This window comes from Gambusia affinis, linkage group LG13 (genome assembly GCF_019740435.1).
Source record: "Gambusia affinis linkage group LG13, SWU_Gaff_1.0, whole genome shotgun sequence".
In the NCBI taxonomy this organism is placed as follows: Eukaryota; Metazoa; Chordata; class Actinopteri; order Cyprinodontiformes; family Poeciliidae; genus Gambusia; species Gambusia affinis.
In genome coordinates, this window is record NC_057880.1 from 11,782,901 (window position 1) to 11,793,683 (window position 10,783).

Below are 10,783 nucleotides of genomic sequence, written 5' to 3' on the forward strand. Positions count from 1 at the left end.
AAACATTTAGTGCACAAAAAATCATCTGCATCTTCCTGTAGGTGTGCCTCCAACTGATGATTCTGACCTGATAGAGATTGCTGTGGGACAGGACTGAGCGGCGGGGAGCCTCCCGACCTGTTGTTGGCGCTGACCTGACCAAGCTGATAGGTGTAGCTGCTGGTGTTGCCGGCGACGACGGTCGTGGAGGGGGAGGGCAGCGTGGAGGTGGACCAGGAGAAAGTGGGAAAGGCTGAATCCAGGGTGTCGTATTGGCCTGATCTCCCAGTGGTGTCATACTGGCCTGATTTGAGATTCATGTCATATCGTCCAGATTTCAGACCGGTGTCGTACTGACCGGAGCTCAGGCTAACGTCATACTGGCTGGATTTGACGCCAGCGTCACAGTGGCATGACTTCACTGTGACAGTGTGTTGGCCTGTTTGGACACCAGAGTCACGCTGCCTGGATGTCAGTCTGCTGTCATAGAGGCCCGACACATCGATAGTGTTGAACCCATTCGTCTGAACAATAGGTTCAAATAGAGTTGAAGCTGTTGGAGAAAATCATCAAAGAGATAAAAATGTGAGAAATGAACCATACACTGTTTGTTAAGTCTATCCTTATCATATTATTATTAGAGTAAAGTATATTTTACATCAGAATAAACGCTACTAAATGATCATTTCATAACACTAACAAGCTCAAATAGTGTTTTCTAATCTTACAATGTTGCAAAGCTTTACTAGGTAGAAGGCTGAATTAGGATTATGAATCAGAATGAGAGTAATCGAGATAGTTATATTTTTTATAAGCTCTGACAGAGAAAAATAAATCATCTAAATGTGATATATTCTTTTGATGTTTTAAAAACTAATTGACTGCTGAATCTGCAAGTCACACCTCACACCAAACACTGTCAATCCCTCTTATTTAAAAGTTACTCAGTTTGCAACCATGAATTACATATAGCAGAATTTCAAATGAACGTGGTTGCAGTTATGTGTTCAGTAATTTTCTAGCTACTCATTTCATGTTAAACATTAATTATAATTTTTTTCCTCTCTTTTGTGTGATGCACAAAGATACTGTCCATCAAACAGGAATCTTGCCTGTACCAAACACCTTTTTGAGTTTACTGTAATATTTTTTTTTTTTTGCCATAAATTTCTATAAACATTTTTATAAAGCATACTTGAAGATGTTTATAATTCATTCAAATGTTACTTTTCAATTGCTTCAAAATGGACAAAAATATTTTTCTATTAAGACATGTTATGTCTTAATAGAAAAATTAAGACATGATAATTTTTCTGCCAGGTTTTTACTCCTTCCATCAATTATTAAAGTCATATTTTTTAGAGCTCATAACGACAAGCACTCTTGGACTTTAAAGAACAAGATGCTTGACAGTGACAGTGGGACAAATAATCTAGACTAAATCCTCTGGGTCAGAGACAAAGTGTCTAAGAATGTGCCGCACATGCATATTTGTAGCTCCGGTAACAGAATATACCTGATTGAGTGCCCACTGAGACGGTCTTGGTCTCCACGCTGGCTTTTTTAGGCACTGGCAGGGTGACCGAGGCGGAGGAGCGGGTTGGACTGACGCTGCTGGAGCGTCCCTTCAGCAGCTTCTTCACATCTTCCAACTCTGCCCCTAACACACCCCGGCCATACAAACACCGCTCAAAAAACTCAAACAGCAAATCTATGTCGGTGGCAACTTAACTGTAAGGATCCAAAATAAGTCGAAAGACAATCTATGAATAAATAAAGCCTTGAGGCACTAACTTGCCTGCATAACGGTTTCAGGTTCAAAGGCTTGAAAAGCAAAATCTGCTTTGTTAGTTTTGCTTTTTCTGTCTTTGTAGAATTTTACTGACTGAAAATTATGTTTATTGTTTATTTCTCCACATAAATCTTAATGCAATTAAATAATAGTGGCATTTATGAGACACGCGTTTCTAATGCAACAATGAAAACTCAAAATGAGTCAAAAGCTTCAGCAATGATGCTAAGCCAGTTAGTTTTGGCAGAAATTTTGATTTTATGTGATTTTTTTTTCTCTGTCTAAACATCAGTTTTTCATGGATTTTGTTAACTTCCCAGCTGGCCTAAAGAAATCAATTGATCATGGATAACATTATGGAGATAGCCAGAAGCTAGTTCAACCAAGCCAGGTTTTGTTAAACAGTTAGCTGTTTCTCTGTGAAAAAACAGGTTAAAATTTATGCAAAAATTTAACTACACAACAAAATTAACAAATAAGTGGTAGTAATCGTTAATAAGTATAACAATATTATACGTTTTCAATAAGCTAGTCAGCTATAGCCCTTCTTTTGAGCTAACTTTTGTTATCAAACGGCAGTTAGCTAAGATGTTTTCCAAAATTGTTTATTTTTTTATAGGTATATATTTTAGGGGGGCAAAATGGCGGATTTATAATAAACTATAGTAAAGGTTGTGATCTTAAGCATTTCAGTGTTTTTGTATGTTCAATAAAACTGTTTTTAGTTGATATGTTGAGGAACTCCACAGTGGAAAAAAAAAATTTAAAAAGTAAAAGTACTTGAGAGAAAGCATTTTTTTTTTTACATTCTACATTTAATTTTTACAGTCATTTTTGCTATTCTGTGTAATTAAAGGAATAGCACTTCTTCTACCACAACGGAAAAGTCAGAGACTCATTTTAAGAGTCCCAAGGTGGCACTGAAAAATGGTTATATGACTGATTGAATAACAGTAGTTACTGACTTTAATCAGCAGGGGGCGCAACAAGCAGCACTTTGCCTCCTCAGTATTTTGCTTCCAGAACAGGAGTGACTCATTTGTACCATTCCTGCCACCATGATCTGGCCCTTTTACTTTCCCCCCACATTGTCTTACTGCAGAGCGAGTCCAAGCTGTCCCTGTTCCAACCCCACCCTTACTGTTTCTGTTCATATAACTAACTATACATGTGCAACTAATAGAATAAATGTCAAGGCATGTGAGAGCTGGAATTTGACTTTGCGATATGCAGTTTTCGAGCCAAAACATCTGACAGCGACATAACTCAAAAACTGAAAAACCCGCATGAGAAATCATTTAACGGCAATGCACTTCTTTGAAAGGATGCTCAGAAAACTGTTTTTGATGCTTTATGAGGAGTTGCGTAACAACTGCCAAAGGATCAGTGTCTCCAGTGGTCTTACATCTTCCGGCAGATGGGGAGGCACTTTGCAATCTGGCTCTGATCTCGCTCTCTGAGAAAAAAGAAAGAAAGAAATCAAAGCACACATTAGGCTAAGGAATCTTGATTTAATAAAAAAAAAAAAGAAAAAAGAAAAAAGAAAAGAAAAGCAGGCCAAGACAATTTAGTGAGATGGAGCATAAATAATAATGGGGAATAAACCTGAATACCTCTGCTTTCACTCCTCCCTCTTGTGGCACCGGAGCCTAAGAAGGAAAATGGAAAGAAACATCAAAAACACATCTGTGAAACCACAAACTATTTGATACTATACTTGTTTCAGTCTTACAGTAGTTCCCATAGTCTTTGCGTGAAAATTCTGGGGAGGAATTACCACTGGAACTCCCTAAAAGTAAAACACATATGAAGAGTTAGTGATCCCCGTGAGTCATGCCTGTTTCCTTCAAGGTTTGGTTTCCATTTGTGGAAAACTCAGAATCCTACCGTCGTAGCCTCCCGAGCGGCTGGTTATGGTCTTCCTCTCTCTGAAACCTGGCGACAGCCCCACTGATGAACCCCCAGTCTGAGCTCTCCTGGCACCACCCGACGAGCTGGACCGAACCTTTGACACGGAGCTCACGAGATAAGTGCTTCCACTGCTTCCCACTCTTCCTCCTCCTCCTCCTCCTGCTCCACTCCCATAGCCCTCTCCATCGATGTAGCTCCCGCCACCTTCACCTCCTCCAGAGGAATCTCCTCCCAGGTAGATTCCTGAGGAGGAGCTGTAGTTACTCGTCACGCCTATAGAGGCTGGGGAGACAATGAATAAATACTTTTTAAATGAACTCGAATTTGAACAACCGAGGTGACTAACATTTAAGATACTCTAAGTAGTGCACAGAAAATCTGAAAATTTATTTCCTCCAAACGCTAGTCATAAAAACATTTCATCAAAATATGGATGTCATAATGATCTCAAAGTGCGATACTCAAAGGACGTTTTTCTTGTGTTCAACATCAGATATCAGTGCATCTTTTTTGGTGTGTCAGTATGAAGACACAATGTCACAAGAGAAAAGGCTGGAGGATTGCCTTACTGATCATTTAACTCTTTAGCATGTGCAGTTTGCTCACCAGATAGGTTAGACGACTACAGATGTTTTGGACATATTGAATAATTTGTGCCGCATGAGCACCGCAGCCCTCACACGCCAAGCAAACCACACAAACGTGTGTCTGCAGCAGATACAACTGTCTTTCAAATATCACTCGCAATAAACTAGGACTTAATCTCATACCATACTAAGCTGTCTGCACTAATACAAATTCACTCACCTCGGCATTCCGGACGCTTGAAATGGAAAAACTTGACCTTTTGTCTGCATAAATTGACTAATAGTTATTTGACCATGTAGGGGTGCTGATAGAGCATTAAAATTTCATCCCTAGATGCCCAGTTGATTTGTGAATCCATAAAAAAACAAGACAAAGATGTCACGGTAAAAACTTTAGAAATCCACACTCTTGATCCCAGTACAGATGCAACGTTCAGCAAAAGAGCTGAGCCCAATTTCAGACACACTAGACACCCTGCTATTTGTGCTGTCGTGGGAGCTGACCAATCAAAGGCTTGACACATTAAATCTCTCCTCCCATTTACTCGTCTCAATCGCAAATCAACCTAAATATAATTTAATGCAACACGCCTAACGCTCTAAAGAAGAAGGCTTGTTTTTAACTTTGTTATTTTGTTCTGCTACATTTCAGACAAAAAAAAATAAAAAAATTTTTTACACCAAACTTTGCGAGTATTAGTAAAACTTTGAAATCATTTTTTAAGCTATCAGACGCCCACATTCTATACGACATCACTCTTAGTAAAACTCAATTAAATTAAAGATAACTATGTACAGGACTTTGTTCAGGCAATTTAATTGATTACTTTTTTCTCTGCTCCATTATCATCTGATAATGATAATGATATCATTATCAGACAAATGATAATGCACGTTATCATTTGTCTGCATGATAACGTGCATTATCCAAGTTGAAAAATTCTTCCCTTTAGGTAATAGTTCATATGTGGCATTTGGCTTATTGGCAACTGAATTAGCGCAATTTCAGTATAACTCTGCTTTCCGTTTGCTTGAGCGGCCACTGCATCGACTTTGGACTCCCTCCTCCACTTTGCCTGGAAGCCCTTTAAAGTTTCTCTCTTGCACAAGCCCAGAAATCTTCTGCTCTACCAGGGCATAAAAATACAACATCCCCAAACTTTGCTTGGAAACAAACCCACAGCTTCCCACAACTTAGCCGACGAGTGGAAAGTTGCTCTCACATGAAGAGAAGTAGGTTCCACTGCTGTTCTGCGTTAAGACATTCTTCTCAAAACCCAGCCCTCCGGTACTGCTGGACATATTCCTGTGATTTGATCCGCTGGTTCCCTCTGGCAACAAGAAGACAAACAGCAAAACAACAAGAAGCTGTTACTCATTGGCTACTTCCTTTAGAAATAGCTGCCTCGTGATTTTATTACACTTTTGCCGTATACTGACAACAACGTAAGAAAAAAACAAAAGAAGGCGAAAGCAGACTCACTTGGTGGGAGAGAAGTCAGTCGGGTGGTGGAGGTTACGGTTTCTGTCAGAACTGATGAAAAGACAAACTGTTATCACTGTGTGCTGTGTGTTTGGTCTACTTCTGTGCTCTTCATCTCATTTTAACAACTGCTGTGTTAGTGCTCTGACTGTTCTCTAAGCTGATGCCGGGTTTCAGTTCAGGCAGCAGCAGCAGCAGCATATTTTCTCAACAACGCTATCAAACGAGGCGCCTCGAAACAATTACTAACAATGTTTAACAGATGAAAGAGAACAATGACTGGTTTGAGTTTATTCTTGTACAACACAGACAATTTGAGTTTCTTTCTTTATTAGTTTTTGGCCTCATCAATTCAATCATGCCTCTTATTCTTGAAGCTGGAATGTCTTCCGATGCAAACTTTGACCCGAATGGATGACAATAATATAACTACAGTTAAAATTCATGACTGCGGAGTCATAAATAAATTGCACCAAACTATAAAACTATTTGACAAGTGAATGTTTTCTGGTGGACAGATCAAGCCCAGGGCACAACGTTACATAAAAGGCTTTATGCTCACAGGCCAGCAGGGGGCCGGCCTGAGAGCAACAACTAACCATAAAACTTCTCATTTCTAAGTAATTTATCAATACTGAGCCTTTTCAATCAGTTTTGAGAGCAAATGGGAAAATGTATTTAAGATTTAAATATGTCTGGTATGTAAAAGGAAAACCACAATTTGGAATTTTAGAGAAATAAATTTAAATTAATCATGTTGAAGCTTTTTCAGAACTCTCCTTTAAGTCGGGCCTGACTGCCAGACGAAACGAGTCGGAGACGTAACTTCGCCTCTATAGTTACCTAATATGTAGAGAAAATTATTTTGGATGGTCAAGAAAAACACTTTGCAATATAGTCAGTTTATTTCTCTAACTTGTAAATCTTCTAACTAGGAATGTTAGACGCAAGCAATAAAGTTTGGATGATTGAAAAAAATGATTGAAAAAATAGACTTTAGTTGTATTGTAGGTCCAGTAAAATTTTGCGACGCCTTTGCTGGTGGATACAAAACTATTTTCTGCTCCAAATGTGACGGATCCTGAGGTCTTTGGCTGTGATTAATTAAATCTATATTTTCATTGGCACAAAAAGTAGACTGAGATGTTGAATATAAGAAAAGTCAAAGCGAGCTCACCTCATATCAAACTTTTTTTTTTTATCTAATAATCCGTCTGTGGACTGTCTCTGCATGTCAGAATCTGTCTTTTTAACTGGCTGTTATTCTGTGAAGATCTGAAAGTTGATTAGTCTGTTGAGGTCAAAGTGCATGTGACATTGTTCCTTTCCACAGTAACTTGCTATGACAGCTGGGACCTGTTATGCAGAGGCTCCTACATTAAACAGAACTCATCTTGCTGATCTAAGAAGTACTACGCACAAACAACTCCTTCCTAATCCGTGCGCATGCTTGCAGCGAGCTGCAATTAAGATCTGGTTTTAGAACAACCTCAAGGCAGGAAATTAAGGCTTTTGTGAAATTATTATTTGTCTAGTATAGATTGTAAATTGTAGGCAGGAAAAAAATCGTTATGAACCAAATTCGTCTCTGCACTTTACTGGCTTCCCTTAAAGATAATGTTCATTCCACTTAGATTTCACTCCGCCTCTTTGTCCTCCTCCACGTCTGTCCTCCTCTTGCTCTCCTTCCTTTTAGGGATCTCCGTCTGTTTCACAGTCGAGGCTAAACCTAATCATTACTCTGCTGCTCTTAACGTTTGACTATGGAAACAAAATCTCACTGCAGTTTCCTGCACAATAACAGCCCCAAAAACAGATTTGTTTTTGACGATCAGCCAGACCACATTTTCGTCGGCCCTTCTCTTTTGTTAAAGCACAGTTCGTTCGAGTTAGGGTTTTGTGTGGACGTCAAGATTCGTTGGCTTCTAAATAATCAATCCAGTAAAGATTGTTAATAAACTTTAGTCCCAGACAACAAGTCTGAGTCGATTCTTGAGGTTTTAAAGCACACGTGCATCTCAGGTGTTTGATTTTATGACTAAAGCTGGTTGGAATCCCCTTCTCTGGCTGTGTTTTATTTTTACTTTGTATTTCTGACTGATATACTGATATTCCTGATATTTCCTATTCTTACAGTATGTTTCTTCTATATAGTCAACTCAGTTCTTAATCAAATTTACCCTTCCAGGTAAGTCAACCCTGCAAAAGGTTTGTCTGATTTTAATTTCAAAAATGAAATTGGGACTTATTTTATCTTAGAGGAATATGCACTCTTTAACCCTGTTACTCTAGAAATGCATAATTTTTGATGCAGCTCGTTATGAGACCTTCACTACGATTTTCCTCCACACCTGATTTTTCTAGGAAATGTGCTGCTAAATATATTTTACACGTTCTTTATATAGACACAAAATCCTGTTCAGTTTAGTGCATAGTGTTTGCACTATGCAGACATCTACTGTGAAAGCCTAACGTGTCAAATACAATACAAAAAGGGGAAGTCGATCAGAAATAGGTCAACGTTACAAGAAAGCACTGATTTGTTTCAAATCATCCAACAAACACATTAAAAAAATCTAGAATTGTGTACATTTTTTTTTTTTTTTCTTACGTCAGGCTTCAAAATGTCAGAATGACTGCCATTTTGACTCTTGGGTTCAGCAGTTGTCTCTCAAAGGAGACACATACAGTAAAATAAGCAGACGGAGAAGCTGATGACACACTCCAACACAGCTACCGTCTGACATTTACTCTTGTTTGCTGGACCTGAAATGCTGTAGGCTTTAACATTTTAGCTGCAGGTTGTGAAAAAAAAAAAAAAAGATCCAGAAAACGATTACCCCAATGATGAGATGTGGAAACCAGTAAAGGCATGCATGGTGTTAGCACGGCTTCAAAAAGAGGGAAACACAACCGTCTCCAAGGTGAAAAAGTTTCATACAAGTTTCGAATGCTTATTTTATAAAGTTTGTCAAACAACTTTTCGCTTCACCTTAAAAAGCAAATTGTTGTGCTCTTGTTTTTTTTTTTGTTTTTTTGTCTGTCATCTTAAACACTTTGTGATGAAATCAAGCATTCTCACCCTTTTCTCCAGAGATCTCCATCTGCCTTGTTAACTCGTCCATCCCATCTTATCTAGTGAGATGGTGACAGAAGAAGCAGAAGAAGAGAAAAAAAAGAAAAAAAAAAGAAACATTGGCCACCGTCATGCATATTCTGTTAGTCTTTAAATGTGGAAAACAAGATTTCAGCAACTGTTTGATGAAGGAGAAGTTCTTGTGCTCGGATGAAAGGGGGTGTAAGAACTCAAAGCTGCTTGTTTACAGCAATCAATTGAAATTTCATCCAGCCCAAAGCTGGAAAACGTCCCCCCACATCAGTCGCATGACCATATTTTAAAGACCGCGGTCGAATGCCTCTGTGGCTCCTTTTATTTGGACATTGGCCTCCAGTGGTATTAACTGAGACGGGCCCAGAGACACTCCCCTCTGTGAAGAAAACTTTTCCTGCAATGCACACCTCTCATCTGAATGCTGAAAACCACATTAGACCCGCAATGGATCGTATACGGAGTACTTTTGTGTCTTTGGAAACTAAAACAACAAAGAAACAAAAGGAGTTGAGGCGGATCAGAGCACAGTTCTCAAAAGACCATCCTTCGACCACACCCTGGCAGATAAGGACATTTAACTGCATTGGTATATTCCTGTTTGGGGCATGTGATGCCCATACATACCAAGGTTGTAGTCACTGTTATAAACATCTAGAAACATACATTTTCGCATCTGTTCTGAAAGTAAAGATAAAAACTAACACACACACACACACACGCACACGCACCCACACACACACACACACATCATAAATTAAATGCTATCAGCATCCTATTAAAGTTTCTATAAACTCATCCCCCTTTTTATAGCATGTAACTGATCTGGGCAACAATTATTAAGGGTTGATGTCTAAAGCCACAGCTTGGACAGGTCCTCTGGAATATATTTAGAAGGATGTGAATAGCACAGCAAAAGGGGGTATTCTGTAACAGAAAAACGATCCCCAAAAAAATCCCCCGGTGGCTTTAACAAACAAGCCGAGAAGTACTTCTCAGGAGGAAGCCAGAGGGAAGCTAAAGTTATTCCAGTCTGTAAAACTAACGACAGCCCGTCACCAAAACTCCCAGAGCGCCGTCGTTAAAGCAGAGATGCAAGCCAGCCCAGGTGCAAGAAAAAAATAAATAATAATAATAAAATATATATATAAATATAGGCTATATATGTATAACCGCACATCCAACATAAATAGGCTTTAGACAATGAAGAAAAAAAAAGTTTAAAAAAGAGAGAAAAACTTCCACCTTCAGTGTTATTCTCCATACCTTCAAGCAGTCTCCTTGTCGCAGTCGGGTTCCTCTCAGGACGCAGCGACTTATCCTGTGGAAGAACAATGCGTCAGTGTGGAGCTGACGCGCAGAGCGTGCGGGGATGTTCCCCCAAACTCCCTTCGCTTCTTTTGTGCCTTTTCGCTCAACTTTCCCAGGCGAGTCAAAACACAGATTTGGGCTCCGGTCCCAGCCGCGCCCAGCTTGGCAGGCAGGTGTGGCAGACGACACGGGAAAGTGAATATAAAAGAAGAAAATAGAGCCTCAGGGGGGGACAGAGAAGCAATTAAGTTGTCATATTCTCAGCCCCTGCAGACACAGATTGTCGACCGGGGGGGAAAGAAAGGAGAAAAACTCCTCCTCTTCTCGCTACTGCTTCACCGCTGTGGTCACCAGTTTAGAAACGGGCAAAGTTTTGGGCGGAGGTGGTAAAAAAAAAAAAAGGGAAAAAAAGTTAGATTTGGGAGTTGTGATTTCTCTCTCTCTCTCTCTCTCTCTCTCTCTCTCTCTCTCTCTCTCTCTTTTTTCTGTGTTTTTCTGAACAGATAGGGAGGGGGCTGTCCCAGGTTGTGCTGATTTGCAGTGGGCAGTAATAAATCCATTGCAGCTGCAACACATCTGGTCCCCATATTGAAATAAGAAACTCAACTTTT

At 39.5% G+C, this 10,783-nt stretch overlaps 1 protein-coding gene across 1 annotated transcript in view; it reads right to left on the bottom strand.

Annotated features, from left to right (window-relative positions):
- The window catches only part of LOC122842543 (collagen alpha-1(XVII) chain-like), a 27,626-nt gene extending 17,097 nt beyond the window's left edge, over positions 1-10,529 (bottom strand). The window contains exons 1-10 of the mRNA XM_044136521.1: positions 10,128-10,529; positions 8,835-8,887; positions 5,753-5,803; positions 5,493-5,600; positions 3,659-3,964; positions 3,504-3,560; positions 3,385-3,420; positions 3,177-3,227; positions 1,496-1,639; positions 68-532 (exon numbers count right to left, since the gene is read on the bottom strand). Of these exons, the coding sequence (XP_043992456.1) occupies positions 68-532; positions 1,496-1,639; positions 3,177-3,227; positions 3,385-3,420; positions 3,504-3,560; positions 3,659-3,964; positions 5,493-5,600; positions 5,753-5,803; positions 8,835-8,877 (1,261 nt within the window). The 5' untranslated portion in view covers positions 8,878-8,887; positions 10,128-10,529. The remainder of the gene's footprint in view (positions 1-67; positions 533-1,495; positions 1,640-3,176; positions 3,228-3,384; positions 3,421-3,503; positions 3,561-3,658; positions 3,965-5,492; positions 5,601-5,752; positions 5,804-8,834; positions 8,888-10,127) is intronic.
- Positions 10,530-10,783: the final 254 nt, after the last annotated feature.